Source organism: Tenrec ecaudatus, chromosome 10 (assembly GCF_050624435.1).
Source record: "Tenrec ecaudatus isolate mTenEca1 chromosome 10, mTenEca1.hap1, whole genome shotgun sequence".
NCBI lineage: Eukaryota > Metazoa > Chordata > Mammalia > Afrosoricida > Tenrecidae > Tenrec > Tenrec ecaudatus.
The window spans coordinates 15,281,816-15,303,454 of NC_134539.1; the positions used below are offsets into that span (position 1 = coordinate 15,281,816).

General features: G+C 41.5%; 1 protein-coding gene across 3 annotated transcripts in view; it reads right to left on the reverse strand.

Moving 5' to 3' along the window:
* The window catches only part of ZDHHC21 (zDHHC palmitoyltransferase 21), a 66,315-nt gene that overhangs the window by 27,153 nt on the left and 17,523 nt on the right, over positions 1–21,639 (reverse strand). For 2 of the 3 annotated variants that reach the window (XM_075559931.1, XM_075559930.1), the window contains exons 3-6: positions 19,824–20,021; positions 18,461–18,559; positions 11,037–11,148; positions 6,829–6,967 (exon numbers count right to left, since the gene is read on the reverse strand). In XM_075559931.1, the coding sequence (XP_075416046.1) occupies positions 6,829–6,967; positions 11,037–11,148; positions 18,461–18,559; positions 19,824–19,977 (504 nt within the window). In that variant the 5' untranslated portion in view covers positions 19,978–20,021. The remainder of the gene's footprint in view (positions 1–6,828; positions 6,968–11,036; positions 11,149–18,460; positions 18,560–19,823; positions 20,022–21,639) is intronic. The other variant, XM_075559932.1, reaches the window with a different exon arrangement.

Sequence of the window (21,639 nt, forward strand, 5' to 3'; positions counted from 1 at the left end):
ACCCTTCATCAGAGGTCAGCAGTACAAACCCACGAGCGGCCCCACGAGAAGGATGAGGCTTCTGTTCCTGTGAAGAGGTACAGGGTGGAAACCCACAAGACCTGACACCAAGGCAGTGAGTCTGGTTTGGTTTCTCTAGCTTGAGAGAAGATCCTATGCTGCCATCTATCTACCTGAAAGGATATCAAGGAGAGGATCATTTTGTAGCCTTAAGCCCTCACTTCTGTGTAGCTCAGAGACTGCAGGCTCAAAGGCTGTGGCATATGTTACCTGCATTCCACTCTCCAGGAAAAGATGCATAGTCCTCAGTACCACAATCTCTAGAGCAGAGGTTCTCAACCTTCCTCACGCCCCGACCCTTTCATACAGTTCCTTGTGTGGGGGCGACCCCCCAAGCATAACATCATTTTCATTGCTCCTTCGTAACTATCATTTTGCTATTGTTATGAATCGGGCGACCCCTGTGAAAGGGTCATCCGACCCCCAAAGAGGTCGAGGCCCACAAGTTGAGAACCACTGCTATAGAGCCAATCAAGGACCTGTGAGCATCTAGACCCCATATCTCAAATCACGGACTCGATGACAAGTGAATTGCTATCTGGCTGAAGAGAGTTTGTTTCAGAGAAAACTAAAAAGTACACGAGCAAGACTTGTTAAAAAAAAAAACGGATGGGAGATAAAATAATAATTATTTATAAATTATCAAAGGTTCTGGGGGAGGGGGGATTAGGGAGGGAGGGGATAAAAGGAGGAGCTGATACCAAGGGCTCAAGTAGAAAGCAGGTGTTTTGAGAATGATGATGGCAACAAATGTGTGCTGGACACAAATGATGTATGTACGGATTGTGAGAAGAGTTGGATGAGCTCCTAATAAAGTGATTTTAAAAAATACGGATGGAATGAGAACATCTGAAATATATTCTATTGCACTCTTTTTCAGAATGCTAATGCCTTTTCAAAACTCAGTCATCAAGCCGCTTCTGATTCCTAGTGACTCTATGGGGCAGAGCAGAACTGCCTCTGTAGGTTTCCAAGACTGCAACTCTTTAAGAACCTAAAAAATCTCATCTTTCTCCTGCAAAGCAGCTGGTGGTTTCAAACTGCTGACCCTGTGTTAGCAGCCCAGTGCATAACTACTATGCCACCACGGTTCCTGCTAGTAGTGGTAACTTTTGGTAATGCAGTGCATTTTTTCCTAACTTTAGAAAAACAACAGCAGCAGCAAATGGTGTCTTGCAAGGACCTACTGTAGTAGGAAGAGGCCTCTCTCAGCCTTCAAAGCATGATACTTCATGGCAGATCTGACAGTAAAACCAATTATTCCAAAAACACTTCAAGACTTCTCCTGTTCCCTTATCCAGTAATGACTTTTTCTTCTGAATCTGGCTAACCTCTGCCTCCTACAAATGCATGTGAAGTTGTTCCCTAGAGCAGAAGGGTTCTCAAACTTTACAACCAGAGGATATTTGCAGCGCCCAACGCTGGGGATGCCATGCTCACTTCGACTGCAACACGAGTGGGACCTCGTGGGGCTGTGTGCTAGACAGGGCAGACTAGACTCCCCTCAGGTGGCGTTTAAACACAATGCCACTACCACTGACACCTTTGAGAAAATGCCTTGTGTGAGACCAATCCTTCCATCAAGGTCATTACTAACTGCCAGACAACAGTCAACCAGCTGATATATAAACTGCTATTTTGAAGACAATGGAAAGTTGCTAGAAAGAGGTTAGACAGAGTAGAAAGGCATTAAAGGGAGCCCTACATTCAACCTGTTTTTAAGGTCCTCACTGCTTCCTAAGCAGAGCTATATGAAGCCGGCAGAAGTGGAGGCTCTGAGTCCCCTGACGTCTCGCAGAGCTGTGGACACAAGTTGCAAGGCACAACCCACAGTGAACACCTCAGTGTTTCCACTGACGCCACATGAAAGGAGGGGTGTCCCCAAGAGTAAAGGCACACTGAAGCCAGGCCTTCACAAAGCTCAAAACCCAGCAACCATATGCTCTTACAAGTGCTAGTCAAAGTCAATACGTGTCAGTGTCAAATGAACTGCTCTAGAAAAGACCAAAGCTCTCGGCCTACACAAGCACCTGACTGGACGGGGATGAGTCTTCCTCTACTGCCTGTGCATCCACAAAAAAGTCAGTCACCTGTGTAGAAAGAAAACATCAACCAGGTCCTCACCAAGTGCTGACAGAATGCGTAGATTCGGTCAACAGGCACGTCAGAAAACACAGGACCGATCGATCTGAACACAGAGAGAGAGCAGGAGCTCACAAGGAGCTCTCAGGGCTGATGCCCTGAACACATCTAGAGTCTTCATTAAAAATGCTCACGAAAATAGATGACAACATGGAGAACTGCACCAGTGTTGTAAGCTATCGAAAAAATGGAAATTCTAAGGGTAAAGAAATGTAATTGAATTAAAGATCTAATAATTCAAGGGTAGATTAAACAAGAGTGGAAAATATGAATCCCAAAAAATGGATTATTAAAAAATGTTCAGTCTGCTTCAGCCTGGTACTCCAAGCTGCGAATGCAACATACCGGCATAAAGCAGGGAACCAGTAGAGGTCTGAGGGGCCAACCCCAATCCCAACTACATGGACAGCCACCCCTCCCCAGCAGAAGAATTTACTTCAGAGGACAGCACTGAATCTGCAGCTCAGGGAGAGGGACGTGTCTGCTCAGAGCACATGGGAGCAAATGAAGAAGGAGGACGAGAAAGTGGAGCACACCCTGGCCCACCAAGCCTGGAGGAAGTTATCCCCGCTCGGAGTAGCCCATGCACAGAGAGGACCATAGGCCGGCCCCACTATGAGACATGACATCCCTCACTGACCCATAGCCCTACAGGCGACAACACTGGAGAAACAGTGTGGGAATTGCCCCCGATCTGATCCCACCACACGGAGTTAAAACATAAGGGTGTGCAACAAAACAGCAAGGGGAGCAGAGGAAAGAAGTCTGAGGGAGTACCAAAAATAGATATTGGGACTTGGCTGTGGGACCCCAACAGACTCAACTGGAAAACACTCCCAAAGGTCAACAAACAGACCTTGAACTATTTACTGGCTTTCCTTTTTTTTTTGTCATTGTTTTTTTTCTTTTGTTGCTTTGTTTTGCTCTGTCTTGTTTTTGTGCATGTTATCATCTCTGCAGGTCCATTTAGGTAAGATAGGCTGGATAAACAATCTGGAGGAGAAAACAATGGGACTGACAGTTGTGGGGGAGACATGAGAGAGGGGAGGTGTGGGAAAGGAAGTGTTGTTAACCAACCCAGGGACAAGGCAACAACAAGTGATCCAAAATTGATGGTAAGGAGGGTGTAGGAGGCCTGGTAGAGCTAGGGCAATGTAACTGAGAGGAATTACTGAAACGCAAATGAAAACTGAGCATGATAGTGGGACAAGAGGAAAGTCAAAGGAAACAGAGGAAAGAAGTAGGAGGCAAAGGGAATTTATAGAGGTCTAAATACAGGCATGTACATATGTAAATCGATTTATATATGATGATGGGGAAATAGATCTGTGTGTATATATTTATAGTTTTAGTAATAAGGTAGCAGCTGGACAATGAACCTCCACTCAAGTACTCCCTCAATGCAAGAACACTTTGTTTTATTAAACTGGCATTCCATGATGCTCACCTTCCCGACATCATCCCTGAAGACAAAGCAGGTGCATTAGCAAATGTGGTGAAGAAAGCTGAGGTTTCTGGCTAACAAAAGATATAGTTACTGGGGTTTTAACAGCTTGAAGGTAAACAAGCAGCCATCTAGCTGAGAAGCAACAAAGCCCACATGGAAGAAGCACACCAGCCTATGTGATCATGAAGGGTCGAAGGGATCAGGTATCAGGCAAGAAAGAACAAAAATCATATCATTGTGAATGAGGAGAGTGCGGCGTGGAGACCCAAAGCCCATCTGTAGGCAATAGACATCCCCTTAAAGAAGGGTCGTGGGGAGGAGATGAGTCAGTCAGGGTGCAGTGTAGCAAAGATGAAACATAAAACTTTCCTCTACCTCCTTAATACTTCCTCCCCACCCCCACCCCCACCATCATGATCCCAATTCTACCTTACAAATCCGGCTAGACCAGAGGATGTACACTGGTAGAGATAGGAACTGGAAACAGGGAATCCAGGACAGATGATCCCTTCAGAACCAGTGGTGAGAGTGACGACACTGGGAGGGTGTAGAAAGGGGGAACCGTTTACAAGAATCTACATATAACTCCCTACCTGGGGGATGGACAAGAGAAAAGTGGGTGAAGGGAGAGATTGGACAGTGTAAGACATGACAAAATAATAATAATTTATCAAGGGTTCATAGGGGGTGAGGAGGGAGTGGGAAAATGAGGAGCTGATATCAAGGGCTCAGGTAGAAAGCAAATGTTTTGAAAATGATGATGGCAACAAATGTACGAATGTGCTTGACACAATGGATGGATGGATGGGTGGATGGATGGATGGATGGATGATGATGAGTTGTACGAGCCCCCAGTAAAATGATTTTTTTAATGTCCAATCTGAAGCACAAAGGAAGAAAATTAGGAAAGTCCAGAAAAGGGAAGGTTTTTGCCACCAACAAGGAAAACGCAAACAGACCAAAATCAAAGTTCACTTAGACTATCTGCTAACCAAAGATCCTTGCACTACCCCAAGAAAAGGTCACGAAGGGAAAAGACACACCTGAAGCAACAAGAAGCCTAACACCTGACTTGTCAACAGGAACTATGAAAACCACAGTAACTGGAATAATATAAAGGGGCTTCAAAGGTTCATGGAAAAATTCCGTTATACTTTACTTACATTTTCCACAGACATTTTGGAGCCCCCTCAAATCTCTTAAAAATGAAAAACAATAACTTCCAACCTTGGAAGAAGTATAATCAGAATGTTCCTTGCAAGTGAGGATGGCGAGACTTCGTCTGATGCACTTTGAACATGGTTATCAGAAGAGACCAGTCCCTGGAAACAGACATCTTGCTTGATAAAGTCGAGGAAGACAATCAAGGAAATGAAATGACACAGTGGCTGCAACCATGGGCTCAAAAAGAACAACTGTGAGGATGGGGCAGGCCCAGGCAGTGTGCCATTCAATGGAGACTAGGGTCATAGGATCGCTAAGAGATGGAACCACCTGGATGACACCAATAATGACAAGATTGCCCCGGGCCAGCAATTAAAGCCTTCAAAAAGGAAGGGGCGATAAAGTCATCTTCAGGTAAACCCAAACTAGGAGAATTTGTCGCAGCACACTTGCACCAAAAGAATATAATAATCTTGGAAGGAAAAGCATTAATAAACGGATCATTTAAAATGAATACTGACCACATGTACTATGTAATGTAGTCCATGACATATATAGGCAACAGCAATGTCTTGCAGTCATGTGTTTTCACTGTATGTCTACATAAAAGTATCATCCACAATGATGATCGTAAAATAAATCAAAAACTACAATTCACTGCCATCAAGCCAGTTTCAATTCACAGCAACACTACAAGGCTGAACTAGCTACCCTACAGTAGATCTTCAGGGAAGCAGCCTGCACAGCTTCCTGCCGTGGGCTCGGGTCAGCTCCCACCACCGACCTGGCAGTCACAGAGTCTAACTCTTTAACCAAGGCATCGCCAGGCCTTAACGACAACAATCAGGGACAACAAAAATGAAGTTAAGATGTTCTTAGCCTTATCAGAGAAATGATGAAGGTGGTACTTTATACGAAACTTCGGAAACCCAGAAAGAATGTTCTCATCTCTGGGGAAACCACTGGAAGACGAACACAAGAAGAAAAGATCAATTCATTGTTTACACACTGAAATCACAAAACAGGAAAAACAAGAAACAAAGACCAGGCAGATCCAAAAGAAAGATGGTGCAAATAACACTACAGCGACAGGTAAGTGCCTGGCTGCTCGGTGACGGGCTGGCGGCCTGAACCTGCTCCTCAGCTTTGTGAGGGAAAGACCTGAAGACTGACCTCCAAAAAGACCCGTCAGGAAAACCTGAGGGGCAGCTCAGCCCCGCCATGCTATGCGTCTCAATCAATCTGATGGTACCCGGCACCTCTCAACTACCACCACCAAATTTGTTATTTTTAAAATGTGAAAGATTTATACAGTAAAATTGGTGTAAATGGGAACTCAAAATGTTTCTTTTCCACCTGGGGTTCTATCCCCAACCTCACCCCTCCCTTTCCCTCTCTACCTTGTTCCTGCACATGAATGGCTATGATCACTTGCTCCTCAATCACCCCTTCCTCTGTCTCTACACACACACACACACACACACACTGATATATGTTCAAGACACAATTCATTTCAAATGAAGTGGAAAGATTATTGGTCAAAATAACACACTGTATTAAGTTCTAATCACTGTCCTGCTGGGCTTATGGCCAGCTGAGTAATCATTTCTGAGACTGACCTTCAGAAATCTCCATTAGGCTGTTTTCTCATTTGTAAAAACGGAGATGGAAATGGTACCTCCCTCCCGCCGTTGCTGCGAGCTCTGAAGTCGGAGTGCACAGGGGTGGGTGCACCGCTGAGGCTCCCTGCCCTCACCACCAACTCGGGGAGCCTTCCCAACATCATCGGTGAGTCTACAAGGGGGAGAGCACTCCTGCCTCACGTGGCACATACGAGGAAAACCTTCCAAAGCACCCTAAACATTCATCATTTATCCTCTCAGGACATAAGTCCCCAAAAGGGGGAGTTAGGGGGTTCTTGTTTCTATTTTCACCATTCTGCACTTAAAGAAACCACATGTTAAGAACCGTATGCCACAGATGCTCTAACATCAGTGTATACAAACGTTTCTTACCAAGTTACGCTTTTTTAGTGGAAGGAAGTAGTAATAGTGGCAGAAAGAAAACATCAGCGCGTAGCAAGTAAGAAGCTCTGTGTAGAAACACAACTGCAGAAAGAGCCAATGATTATCTTCACCAACACAATTGTTAATCCTGAAGGGAAAAAATGAAAAAGAAACAATATTTTAAGTGTTAATAAGATGCTAATTTCAAAATTGATAAGCTTATGAAGCTAAAGATAATCACACACAATTTCACATGTGTTCAATGTCACAGATGTGCTGAAGCCCCTCCAACCTAACAGCCAGGGTACACTGAGGAGGATGGTCTGTGTACCTGATGCCCTCTGGCCCACTGCCACTTGGTGAGGAGGATGGGTCTGTGTACCTGATGCCCTCTGGCCCACTGCCACTTGGTGAGGAGGATGGGTCTGTGTACCTGATGCCCTCTGGCCCACTGCCACTTGGTGAGGAGGATGGGTCTGTGTACCTGATGCCCTCTGGCCCACTGCCACTTGGTGAGGAGGAAGAGCAGAGGGCACAGGCTGGCTTTACTGGAAGGCAAACAGAAAGGAGCTCACCAGAGGGTGAACAGTCCGAAGAGACAGAAGCCAAGAAAAGAAGAACCTCCTTCTCCTGGACACTACTATCCCTGACAGCATTCAAGCTGTGAGAGCAATTGAAGACTTCACACAGTACCACGCCACCTATACAGTAACCTAGACTTCCCACTCTAACGTAACTGCTAAGCCTGCAATTCTTCTCAGTCTTAGAATCTGAACTTGATTGGTTGCTAAAAATAGTTTATGTATATATCATCTGAAAAGAATATTTTCACATAATATTTATAAATTCTTAAAATGGTGACCCCTAACAAGGGGCAGATTTTAAATGTTACAACTTATTTTCAAAGCTAATTCAAGCTGGATAGTTTGTTGTTTAAAATGTAATTATTTTATTTCGCTTTATTTTCCAAGTATTTAAAATTTCTAGCCTAACTAGAACGAAATTACTCTGTGCAAATGAATTCATTTCAGAACAGTTGTCACTGTCAGAATAAAAATGGTAGGCTCAGCTCCTAAATTCAGTTGTTGCTTTGAAATGTGTTATTAAAGCATTTTTAAAAATCACATATAAAACTGAAAGTTTCACAAAGGTATTTCTGGGGGTTAAGAGCTCAGGTTATGTAAACATGAACATTCTCATTGTGAGTTTCTGTCTGCAAGGATGGCTTAGGCACACACAAATAATATTCTGTCAAAGCAGTTAGTTTAAAATGACTTACCCTTGTCCTGGCCCTGGAAAGTCTGAGAAACACTGCTAGGATCAGAGAGCTGTGAGAAACACTACGGTCCTCAACCTGTTAGAGTTCTTTCTGTATCATTTAAACTACTGAGAGTGATTAGAGACAGAATTATAAGAAATCTCCAGGCAATCAGAACTGACCCAGAATCTCAAGTTGCTGGATCAATAGGAGAAGGCAATTTCTAAAAGCAAAAGAAATTCTCCTTGCTTCCAATTCAGACAGTACATTGCCCTCATCCTCTCTGTCTCCCAGCAATGCCCCTCCTAGGGAACGCGAAACGCAGGAAAATACTTTGACTTATTCAGACTCAGAGTCGACTCTCTGTTCCATCCTCTAACTCTTTCTGTTCTCAGCTCCTCTGAGAACATGAGAATCACTGCAGAAACCAGAAGACCAGAGACAGAGGCATCACCCAATGGTAGGATTGAGGTTAAACACACTGTTTCCTCACCAGCCAGTCCTTATCCCTTAAAAACATATCAACAACATCACTGTCTCCACACTAGAAAGCATTTCCTGGTTGAAGACTTTTTTTCCCCTCTAAGTCTTTTTAAGGAGAAATGATTGCATTCTTTTAAAAGAATGCATCAATTTCCAACTGTCTTGTGAACATTTATTATATTTATAATCAGAAAGATTATACTGAGAAGTGTATAAAATTGCCTCTCCCAGTGTGATTACCACTTAGCTGAATAGGTTTCACTTGTCTTTTCATCTGTAACGATTGTGAATGCAAATAGATCACTAAAGGTTAGAAGATCACTTGAGATTTAATTTATTTAAATTCATGGCACATTTGTTAAAATATCTACTGCTGTATCTTGTTGACAAAATTAGATAATTTTTAGAAATTTATATAGTAACAAAGTGTTTTATCTAATATGGTTTACCTCTTATGTAAATAATCAATTTAAAATGCAAACTGAATTTCCACTAAAAACAATTATGTTCGCTTTCAAAATAAATGACCAAAATAAGAAAACTCTACATTGGTTAAAATTACTACGCAAATCTAAAGTGAACTCTGCCCTTGAGCCAATTTTAAATAAATTCAGTTATAAATTTGGTTAAATGTCATTACCTTGGTGTATCTGCAACTCTGTGTGTGTAAATAAAGTCACGTATAGAAATATACTTATAAAGTGCTATACTACATGAACTTAAATGTTTATATGGAGAGTCAATGCTTGGAAAACAGAATTAGATACAATGTCTTCTTCACAGATTTCTGTGACAGCTTTGAAATGAGAAACAATAAAAATTCTCACAGCGTTTGTCATAAAAATTCTATTTCTCAACTGAAGGTTATGTTTAAATATCATGAGGCCCTACTGACCAACAATGTAGGGAGCCCAGGAGAATCAGTTGGACCAGGTACACACACCCAACATGTACGTAGGGTGAACAGCTACAAGGGGTTCCTCAAACCCAGAACTGAGCTAGGAGGCGCAGCGCTTGCATTGCATGCATTTCTGTCGCTAGGTGAGCATCACGCAACTCGCTCCTTAGCACACCCAGTGGTGTCGCCTGGGAAGGTTCCCTCTGGTCACAGTGAATTTTTTCATAAAAGCAGCTTCGCTCAAATCTCCTTTTTGGTGACGGCCAATTTAAGAGAACAGCGTGCGGCCGTGAAGTTTTGTTTCCTGCTCTGGAAAAATGCCGCAGAAACTGTTGGGATGTTGAGCACAGCTTACGAGGACAGCACTATAGTAAAAACTCAAGTGTACAAGTGGTTTTCGCATTTGCGCAAAAATAGTGAAATGTCACTTGATGACAAACCTCATTCTGAACATCTGTCATCTGATTCATAGTGCATTTGGAGTTCGTTCCACTGGGTGAGACTGTTAATCAAGCTTTCTATTTAAAGGGGCTTAAAAGATAGCATTACAGTGTGCAACAAAAACAGGCTGATTTGCGGCAGACAGGGGACTGTTTTGCCACCACAAAGCACCTGCTCACTCAGCCATCCCAGTGCCCAAATTTGGCAAAACACAGCATGCCTCTCTTGCCCTACCCACCTTATGCGTCTAACGTTGCTCTACATTACTTCCTTTTGTTTCCCCCAACGAAGAGGGGTCTGAATAGACAGTGATTTGATGACACAGAGGAGGTGAAAGAGGTGTCAGCCATTCAAACAGATGAGTTTGAAAGATGTTTTGAAGAACGGATTCACAGATTAGACAAATGTAGTAAGTGTAATGGAGAGTACTTGAAGGTGATAAGGTTGTTTTGTACAAAAATTTAAATACAACGGGGGCAAGGTGTGTGTATAAAAAGAAGAGCTGATACCAAGGGCTCAAATAGAATGTAATGTTTAGAAAATAATGATGTCAATATATGTATAAATATGCTTGATATGACTGATGTATGCATTGTTCTAAGAGCTGTATGAGCCCCAATAAAATGATCTTCAAAAAATTATATAGCTTTGAAAAAAAGTTTCCATTTATTTGGAGGAGGTATCCCCTCGTATAGCCAATGCTTAATTCTAAAAGGGGCTTAATATGGGAGGAAGGCATTTTGAGGGTATCTGAAATCACCAAAATAAATGAAAAGGGGGGTGGTAAACAACTGGGTGGATGTGGCTTTCTAGAAGCAGAAATCAGGTGCTTTGTATTTTATTTTCTATGTGCTAGATAGTGTATTAACTGCTTTACATACATTGCCTCATTTCATGTGATCACTTTAGTTATTCTGTAATATTTGTGTTCATGGAACTTCAGGGTGTTTTTTGCTCAAATTTCCCCTTGTTGGAAAAGATGGGATTTCTGGGCAACAACGAGCCTTTGGGAGAACTGACTGGCGGTGCGAGTATGCAAAGGCATCCTGTACTAAATGATTTTTTAAAGCCTGCACAGACCATGTTCCCATTTCTTACTTATCTTTCGGGGTGTTGCCAACATTGAAATCCTCTTACCACGGGCAGTGATGGTCCATTCTCCTCACACAGTGTCCGCAGCGGCTGCAGTGATGGGAACGCTTTGGTCTCATCAAGTTACACTTGTTACATAATTCCCACAACTCCCTTTCTAGAAAAGGAAATGGAAACCCACTTAATGAAAGCAAAGGCAAGTGCTGAAACAAAACTTTAAGACATTTATTTACAAAATTTTATAGGGAGTCTTCAAATTATATCTGAGAGAGGGTTCCTTCCACATCTGCAGTGCCAACGTGGCTGTGGCAACTACTGCTGTGTGTGTGTGTGTGTGTGTGTGTGTGTGTGTGTGTGTGCATCTCAGCTTGTAAATGTCTCATAGGAAACACTGCACCATAAGGTACTTAACAATGCAAAAAGGACAGGAAAGTGTGTTCCAGTTTTGGACACATACTCCTATGTAAATATTAGTGCCATCCAATGACAGAACCCCAAAGCACACTTTTTTTCATTAAAATAGAATCTGATTCAAATGAATTAATTTCTAAGAAAAACTTAAGCAAACACACTAGAGAAGGAATTGTGTTAAGTCCTAGGTGCAGCAGATAAATAAATGCACCGCAGCCCTATAACCTCATTGGGAAAAACGCATGCTCTCTCTCCTCTTTTTCCACACCGCTTCATTTTTTATACTAGTGGAATAATTTAAGAATGTACACCAAGAATGGAGATGAGTCTGGGGCGTATTCCTTTCAGTAGTGAAAATAGGAAAAAAAAATTACTTCTTAATGAAAATAGAAGCGTTCTTTACAACACTGCCCTACCAGCGAGTCAAATTTTCCTCCAACCTGGAATCCTGGTGACGTAGTAGTTAACGTGTTGGACTGCTAAATGCAACGTCAGCAGTTCAAAACCACCAGACGCTCCTCTCCTTGGGAGAAAGATGAGGCTTTCTACTCTCTTTAAAAGTTAGTCTTGGAAAGTCACAGGCGCAGGTTCACTTTGGGTTTTTTTGGTAGTGAAACGGGCACACAACATTCCATGCTAAAAACACAATATTTTCAGAAAAGAAAAGTTCTTGCTTTCACTGTAAATTACTCTGATCAGACTCCCAAAAACTATATGCGAGCATCATCTATGAAGCAGGACAACCGCTTTATCATGTGGAACACACCTTTTTAAAATTCACTGATATGAAATAGTACCTGGACAACACTTTTAAAGCCTGCCACCACTTCCATTGTAACTACCACTTGTTTCTAAGAAGGGCAGAGTGAAAGTCAGCTCTCGACCTACCCAGACGGGACAGAGCTGTGTGCAGGGGGATCCTAGCACACAGGAGACACTCGTGAAAGTTCTTCAAGGGCACTGAATGTACAGATGGGCTTGGCACAATGGGTGTACCTACAGACTGTGGTAAGAGTTGTATGAGGCCTTAATAAAATGATTAAAAAAAGAAAACAAGGAGGGAAAAAGATCTGTAAGAGCTCCCCAATAAAATGATTAATAATAAAAAGAAAGCTTGCTCAAGACTGACAAGTATCAAACTGAGAGATGAAGCTTTCTATATTAGGCACAAGAAGAAACTAGTAAAGTAGCCTTCACTTTTCTACAGGTATTTCTTATTTGAAATCCTTTTTTTTTTTTTTTTAGTTAGTGGACACAAGTGACATGAACATACTGACATTTTAGGTCGGGCAGCATTGGAAAAACAGTCTGCTAGAGATGGCTACAGTGCCCGGGTGGCTCAGTGGCTGAACACTCCTGGCTAACCAAAGGTCTGGGCTGCACGCACGCCAGCACTCCATACAAGGAAGGTGTGGCTACAGTCTGCTGCCATAGCTATTACGGTCCTAGAAACCCTCCGGGGCAGTTTTGGATGTACAGTCTAAGTGTAACCTGTGAATAAGAGTTTTTGTAATTTTTAACTAGTGAAAAATGTTTCCTTACATAATAATTTGTGTCACATAAGAATCACGAAAACTAAATTTCAGTGTCCCGAAATAAAGTTTTATTTGACCACGGCGATACCAATTCACTTGTGTATCATTGATGACTGCTTTTGGGCGAGCCTGGCAGTCGTGTGGTTGCAACAGAGACTGGATGGTCCAAATGACCATCTGGTCCTTCACAGAAAAGAAGAAGTTTGCCAATCTCTGGTCGAGACACTAAATGCGTTTTAACAAAGAGCCAGAATCCACTCCTGTGGCAAATCTAGTCTCCCTGGGGAACGCACTTTTGCACAAACACATCCCCCAATGTGTTCAGGCCACATAAAGAAGTCATTGTTACAAAAATCTAGGAAGTCAATGAAAGTATTACCTCTGTGTGTTGATATTTTAAGGCATCCAAGATATAACAGTGTCTCTTTTATGACAATTAAAAGAACTAGGAATTTTAATGTAGCCTACATGCCTACGAACAAGTTAAGTCTCTTCCTTTCCTCACACGCGGCTCAGAGAGAAATGAATTGATCATTCATGGTAACCACAGAAACTTCATTATTTATATAACTACTTTTTTTAAGGAAAAGAAAAATCAGAACAATAAAAAAGAAAACTTCAAGCCAAAGACCAGAGATATTTAATATGACCTCGCTCACTGCCATCGAGTCGATTCCGACGCCCAGAGATCCTGTAAGACAGGGTGGAACTGCCCCTGTGGGGTTCCGGGACTAAAAATCTTTAGGGAAGTAACCTAGATCCTTATAATGTCTGAAATGCCTAATGAATTAAAACATTTCACTGTGTTTTTGCTTATTCTTCCAAAAGGAAAGTGTCACCACCCACTGAGTCTGTTAGAAGACTCTGATAAGTGGGGTCTGCCCTCTTTTAATTTTGTGTTTAAATCTCAAAATAACGTTTTTTGGGGGAAAATGATAACCTGGAACTACCCACGCAGTACAGTGTGGGCTGTAACAGAGGTCCCTGACAGAATCAGTTGTCTGTGTAAGAAGTTGTAGTCATCAATTGTTTAATTGCATAATCTCACTTGATGGGATTGAACAACAGAATTGATTGTGAATGGATATATTTGAATGTGTAAGGTAAGTCAATAAAACTATCATAATAGAAAAAGAGAGGGGGGTGGACAGTAGTAAGCACAGCATCTCAGCAGAGGGTCCAGTGGAGGCAAAGCTACAGAAGTCTGGGAGCTGTTGAAGACAGTGTTCCCATCTATTGTTGATTCACATAGGTATGGAAGCAGAAAGCAAGCACTGTTAAAGCATAGAGAGCAATTATAGAGTGATTTCTGTTGAAATTAATAATACATGTTTTGAGCTTGAAAAAAATGACCGTCTTGAAAAAGTAGCTAAGAGGGAAGAAAAAAGACAAAAATATGACTGACTATTTGACCTCATCAGTAATCTGTGCATTCTATGTATACTGAGAGCTTGGGGTAAAGTTGTGAGGGAGAGCATCAGGCAAACTCAAAACACACTGTCTTTAAAATAAGCTAAGCTCAAGCAAGGCAGTTGCTCTACAATGCTGTGTGGAAGGCGGCTCTAGCGACGTCAGGACAGGAAAACGTCCTCAGACTGCTGGGGGGTTGATGGGGGCACAATTCTGTGACTATGCTAACACCACTGAGGTGCATGCTTCAGTGAGCAAATCCTTTATATTAAAGAATTACACTTAAGAAATCTGTTTCCTTAAAAAAGAGCCTGAATATAATCATTTCAAAAGAGATCAAACTGGCAAAAGCAGTATTTCTAAAGTATTTTATATTTATTTCAAACATACATATGTAGCTACATGAATAATTTGAATAATAGTTATACAAATAAATAAATTATACAAATAAATGTATAACTATTTCATCCATTTGTCCAAAAGTTCATCAAATCATGATCTGGGAATCTTATCAGTAAGAAAATAGAAATGTCTCTTATACTCAAATTACCTCGTTTGCAGGCTTAAAAACAATTAAGTCTCAATACACAAGTATAATTATTTCTAAAAAATTTTTAAAAACAGGAAATGTGAAAATTAGGTTTTGTGTCAATTTTGTGTGTGTGTGTGTGTGTGTGTGTGTGTGTGAACTTCTTGTCAGTGGTTTCGCAGTTCCTCCCTAGTTACCCCCTATGACGTGACCTAACAGTGCAGTGAACTCCACAGTGGGATCTGCTGTGAGCAACCCAACAGTTCTAAGATGAGAGAGGAAGCAACTTCTTTACTCAGTTCACAATCGGAGAATGACCTACTTCCTATACAAGTAGACACTTTGGAAAAGCTTGCTTGCTTTTTTGTTGGATCTAGATACAACAGCTGCCTCATCCACCTCTGGTTCTTTGGACTGTGAGCCTGTCATATTGCTCGCTGATCGCAGGAGCCCTCAGTGTGGCCTGCCATTTGACCTGCAGACTTTAGATTCGTTGGACTCTCCAATCACAGGTCTGACCTGCTAACTTGGATTCATCTACCTCTGCAGCCATCAGCCTGTGGTGTTCCTGCTAATCATGGGTTCATCAGCCACCGAAGCTCCACGCGTCAGGAGAAGCCTCCAGTTTAACACCTAATCCACAGACATGGGACTTGTGTGGACTCATACTGGACTTGCCTACTTCTACAACTATGGAATTGGTTTTGTTTCTCTAGAAAACTCAGTCTAATACAGGAAGGTAACAAAGTATTTCAGAAAATTAAATGGTTAAAGATCATAACAATTTCCTTCCTGAAGAATCCAAAGATCAAAGACATGAAACTGCTCAACCTTCAATAGCGATGAATAAACATCACTATTTTACAATTATTCTTTGCCACCAAGTCAATTCTCATTCATAACAACCTATTAGGTCAAACACATCTGCTTCCTTTGGGCTTCTGAGACTTAGATCTTTATGGAAGTAGACAGCCTCATCTTTCTCCCTAGGAATGATTGGTGGATTCAAACCACAGACCTTGTGGTTAGCAGTTCAATTCTCACTCAACTATGCCACCAGGGCCCCTTCATCTGTGTGTAGCCTCCTGGCAAAAAGATGATAGAGACAAGGATCTGTGTCGTACCCTAGCTCTATTGCAACGACTTTAGATGAGATGAGATTTTTGAGAGCAAATACTTTCGACCTGGCTACATTCACCAACTCTAGTAGATGGTGACAGTCCAGTAGATGAGGCATCTGGTTTTTGATCCCTGAAAACTAGCGTTCCTTTAAAATGGGTTTGAGGCTTTTTAATGAGGAAAGGCCTGCTTGATTTTCTGAGGCCACTGGGCTGCAGACTTGAAGTAGGTAACACCTGCATGCAACAGTTCAGAAAGCCCTTGATAAAGACAATTGGGGGGAAAAAGGGATTCTTCCAAATACAGATCAGTCCATCCGAAAACTTAACACCATGCATGTGCACACAAATACACAGAGACACACACATAATACCGGCTAAGTGAAAATGCCACTGTTTCTGTAAATTAAAAAAGCAACTCCTAACATTAACAAGGTTCTCAGAAAGCCCTAACGCTACATGAAACACCGAGGGCAACTCGTCCCCATGTAATCTCTTCACTGGTCAGGCCAAGTAGCCTCGAGGAATGACAATCAGAAACACAAACGTTTCTAACGCTAATCCTAAACTAAATTTAGAAACCTAGTCCTTAAAACTAATTTTGTAAAACATCACTACTTCATTTTCCAAACTGCATTGAAATCACATGGGCTCTTTAAACTAAACTATTAGCTGGCTCCTACACCTCCATCCCACTCTGATTTAATTAATATTATAACCTGGGCATGGGTTTTTTTTAAAAGCTCCCCAGATGAGCCTCATGTATAGCATTTTGGGGACCACTCATTTGCTACAACAAGTATTCTGGCTCTGTGATGCAGATAAAAGACATACACATTCCTTACAAGGGAAAAGTGAGGGTCAAGTTCCCAAAGTTCGCACAGCACATGACCAAAAGTGAGGCTCAGAGAGGGGAGAAGATACAGGACGTAGTACTATTATCTGGCAATTAATAAAAGAAACAATATTGTCAATTTACTTCTGAGGGTGAAATAATTATGCCATAAGGTAATAAAAATTAACCAAATGACACTAGAATAAAAAACAAGAGTTCAAATTTTCACTGATTTGCTAGAACTTGGAAAAATATAGGCAGTATTATCCATAATAATACAAATATTTACCCCAAGTATTATGATACTTACACTATCATAAAATAAAAGCAATAAGATTTTAAATAAACATAATTTCTCAGATAATTATATAACGATTCAACAAATACTTACCCTGCATTTTCCAACAGAGATTGCTCTTAGTATTAGAGACACAGCACTGAACAAATAAAGAAAACAAAACCAAAGATTTACACCCTCATAGAGGTTACTACAGAGGCTGCCAGAGAGTGGGAGGGGGGTATCAAGGAAACAGCTGAAAGGAGAGGGAAGGCTCTGGGAGGGGTCAGGTGGATGTGTACTGTTAAACAGAGAATTCTACAGGACAAACATTTGATCAAGACTCCAAATGGGCCTTCCAAGAGTACATGGAAAATGGAACCAAAAGATAATGGTAGGTGGGACTGGGGTCATAAAAGCTTGTGAGCAGTCATTTAAGGTGCAACTATTGATTTATCTCCATCCTCAGGCAGAATGATGAAAAGAAAAGCATATGGCAATACATGGACTGAACGACCATGCAAACATCACACTCCACATCCTGAGATCAGAAGCAGCAGACGGTGCCCAGCTACCACTGCCAGCTGCTCTGGAAAGGGCCACGCTAGAGCAGCGGTGCTCAGCCGTCCTCACGCCACGGCCCTTTCATCCAGCTCCTCAGGGGGGGTGGCCCCAACCTTAACATTACTTTCAGTGCTACTTCATCACTGTCGCTTCGCTACTGTTATGAATTGGGGGATCCCTGTGAAAGGGTCATTCAACTCCCTAATGGGTCGCAACCCACAGGTTGAGAACCGCTGCATTAGAAGATCCTGGGTAGAGTGGGAGAAAATGTGGAGCAAGACTCAAAGTCATAAAGTAGACCAGGCTTACAGATTGGATAGATATTGGTGGAATCCCACAAGACTATAGTCCTTATGTCAGCCTTCAAATCGAGACTAAACTCACCCTTGTGTTAAAATAATCAAGCATTTAAGAGCGAAGGGGCATCATTGACCTGGGATGAAGGATTAGGAAAAGGGGAATGGACAGAAGCAACCCAAAAGGGAAGTGCGGTAAGTGATGGTACACTGCAGGGAGTGCAGTGGATGCCCTGAAGCAAAAGGTGTAAATAAAGTGCTGATGTTACATGATAACGTGCTCCTTCAACCTATACCTAGTTCAGAATAAAATGCTTTTTTTTAAGATAATGGAGTTAAAAAAAAGACTAAGAAACCAAAAGATAATGGAGTTATCTTTTTAACTTTTAATAACCGATTATCTTTTAATAACAGATATGTATTAAAAGGTAATGAAAACCACTAAAAGAGAATTTCGCCATCAATGAAAGTACTAAGTCTGAAGAACGGCGTACCTCCATGTGGGATCTTGGGGTTCTCCGGGAGTCTTCCTGGATCAGTGATTGAGGCCCTCACTAAGGCAACCAGGCAAAATATAGAAATGCCATAGAATACTTCAAAAGAAACAAAGAAGTTATTTACCACTCTTCAAAATATTCTATCAACAAAGTGTAAAATCCACATTTTAATTAATGCCACCAGATTCATTCATTTCGAAAGGTTAAAAATATGATCGCTATTTCATTTCACTTACCAAATAATATTGTCAAGCAGACTATCTTAAATGTACTCCTCTAATTATTTCTATGTGACAGTTGACAAACTTGGTATAAATCTTTATTAGCTGACACGCTTAGTATAAATCCAGCAATAGTATAATTGAATGGGTTCCCTACTAATTACTTGTAGCATATTTTAAAGGATCAAAACAGCATTTTAAAAATATTTATTATAGTTTCATTAATTCTAACTGGCTATACTTTATTACTCTGAGTTACTGAATTCAACCACCTCTTTTGATGATTAAAGAACAATTTGAAAATAAAGAATCTAGAAATCTTGATGTTTAAAATGAATAGGGGGAAAACTGGTATAAATAGATTCAATTACCATAAAGGTAGTACATTTGAAATTATGTTCATTTTGTTAAAAAGAAAAGGCAAAGAAAGGAGACTTAGCTTGCACCGGTACTGAGTGCATGGTACTGGTTAGTCTTATCAACTGTATAATGCAGCTATGATGTCTCACAGTTCTTATGAAGTTAGAATGAGGTCAAGGACACATAAAACACACAAGGGAGCTTCAAAAAGTTGTGGAGAAGTGAAATTTTAAAACAATGGAATCTTCCCATAAACTTTTGGAACTCTCCCCCTATCTTTTCAATCTGATTCTTCTACTCATTCTTCTGTTCATTGTTGCCACACTGGCCAAAATGGTTACCTAGTAATCCCAAGCGTTACCATAACACAATAATCAATATGCTTAGTATTATGAAATTAACTTCCAGTAATATATACCATACTCTTATTTCCAAAACTCTACACTTGCGAGTACAAAGCAGAAACACTAAAATATATACACACCATAATCCATTGCTCTCAGACACACACACACAGTCATCGCTACAAGGTCACTTTTTTAAAAGCAAAAAACCATATATTTTGTAGTGTTAGGATAAATATAGAGACAGATCACATTTATTTACCCTTGCAAAATACAACAGAGCTTCAAAAGTTCTTGGAAAAAATGTCCACAATATAATAATCTAATATTCATAGGACTATGATATTAAAAGAAAGTATGATGGGACCATATGCCAAAACCATTCACATGAGAAAATCTTTAGTGATAGAAGGAAATTAAGAGGTAGAAACTTACTTATTATTAATATGCCTGGAATATGGCCTTCTTCATAGTGAGGAAAGAGGACGATTTTGGGAATGATCACAATATTGTACAGCCAGACAAAGACAATCAAACCCATGCAGCACCAACCATGGGGGTCAACCACAAAGTGAATCCGGAGGCCCATGGTGCAGGCCCACGATGGTTGGCAACCCACCAGGAGCAGTGAGCCTGGGGAGGGACACACACAAAATTACTGACATAGGAAAACGCGCCTTGACTAAAACAAAGCTGCGCTTCCCAGACCTAGAAAATGACACATCTTTGTATACTGGGTTCTACTCATGACAACATAAAAGATTGGACAAACAACGGAGAAGTTTTTTGAGACTCAAATTTTGCTGAAAGCTTAATTTCCATGTAAGTTTCCCATTTAATTCCCATTCATGTTCACTAGAGGTAAATGCAGGAGACATGAGTGCATTCATTTACCAACAGATAATGCACAAACCTCTTTTTAGCTTTAATTGTAAGCCTAACCGATGGTCATATTAGTATCTTCAGTGGAAGGTTATTTATTAAGAGAAAAAGACATGAAACCTTTAGACAGAAACATAGCCAGCTGAGTGGCATCGTATGGTATGGCTACAAGGCGGTAATAACGTACTGCGACTGGGAATCCAGTTCACACACATCGTTGTGTTCAGTGCTCTGGGGTCGGTTCTGCTCACAGGGACCGTATGCAGGACAACGTAAACCGCCAAGTCCTGCATCAGCCTCACAGCTGTTCTTATGGCTGAGCCCATTGTGGGAGCCACTGGACCAACCCACCTTGGAAAGTCATCTTCTTTCCCACTGCCCCTCCACTTTCCCAAGCACGGTGTCCCTTTCCAGGGACTTGGCTTTCCTGATGACATGTCCAAAGTATGGGCGACAAAGCCTGGCTCTCCTCGCCTCTGAGAGTATTCTGGCTGTGCGTCTTCAAGACAGATTTGTTTGGGTCAGGCGTACCTTAGCCCCCAAAGGAACATCACTCTTTTTAAATACTGTAAAAAGGTCTTGTGGGGCAGATTAATCCAATGCAATGTGCTGTTGATCTCTTGACTCCTGCCTCCTGAGCACTGGTATGGATCCAAGCCAGACTAAACCCTCGACAACTTGCATCTTTTCTGTGTTTAGCATGATGTTATCTATTGGTCCGGTGGTGGGGATCTGGGTTTCCATTACACCGAGTTGCGATCCACACTGAAGGCTGCAATCCTTGATCTTCATCAGCAAGTGCTTCGAGTCCTCACTTTCAGCGAGCTAGTTTGTGTCATCTGCACCTCACAGATTGCTAACAAGCCTTCCTCCCATCCTGATGCCGAGTTTTTCTTCAAAGAAGGCAGTTTCTCTGATGATCTGCTCAGCATATAGACTGAATAAGTCTGCTGAGCAGATATAACCCTGGCACACAGCTTTCACACATGCATAGGTTTATACCAAACAAAACCCGTGTAGCGCTTTCTCTATAATTAATGGACGGCTGCACACAGATGATCTCAGTAGTGCACGTCTCAGTCTTGCGAGGATAGTGAAAATAATTTTAAAAGGTCCCATCACACCAGTGGCTCTCAGGGTGATCCAGCAAGTCACCTAAATTCAAGGCAGACAAGTCAGCTCAGAAGGTTATGGTAACTGTTTTTGGAACGCCAAAGGGTAATCTTCACAGATTTTTTTCTCAAAGAACACAGGATAATTATGGGGACTTATTATGGTGACGTTTTTAAAAAAATAGAAAACTGCACTGGTGAGGAAAAGGCCAAGGCATTTCCCCAGCATGACAATGCACTCTGAGGGTGGCAAGGCC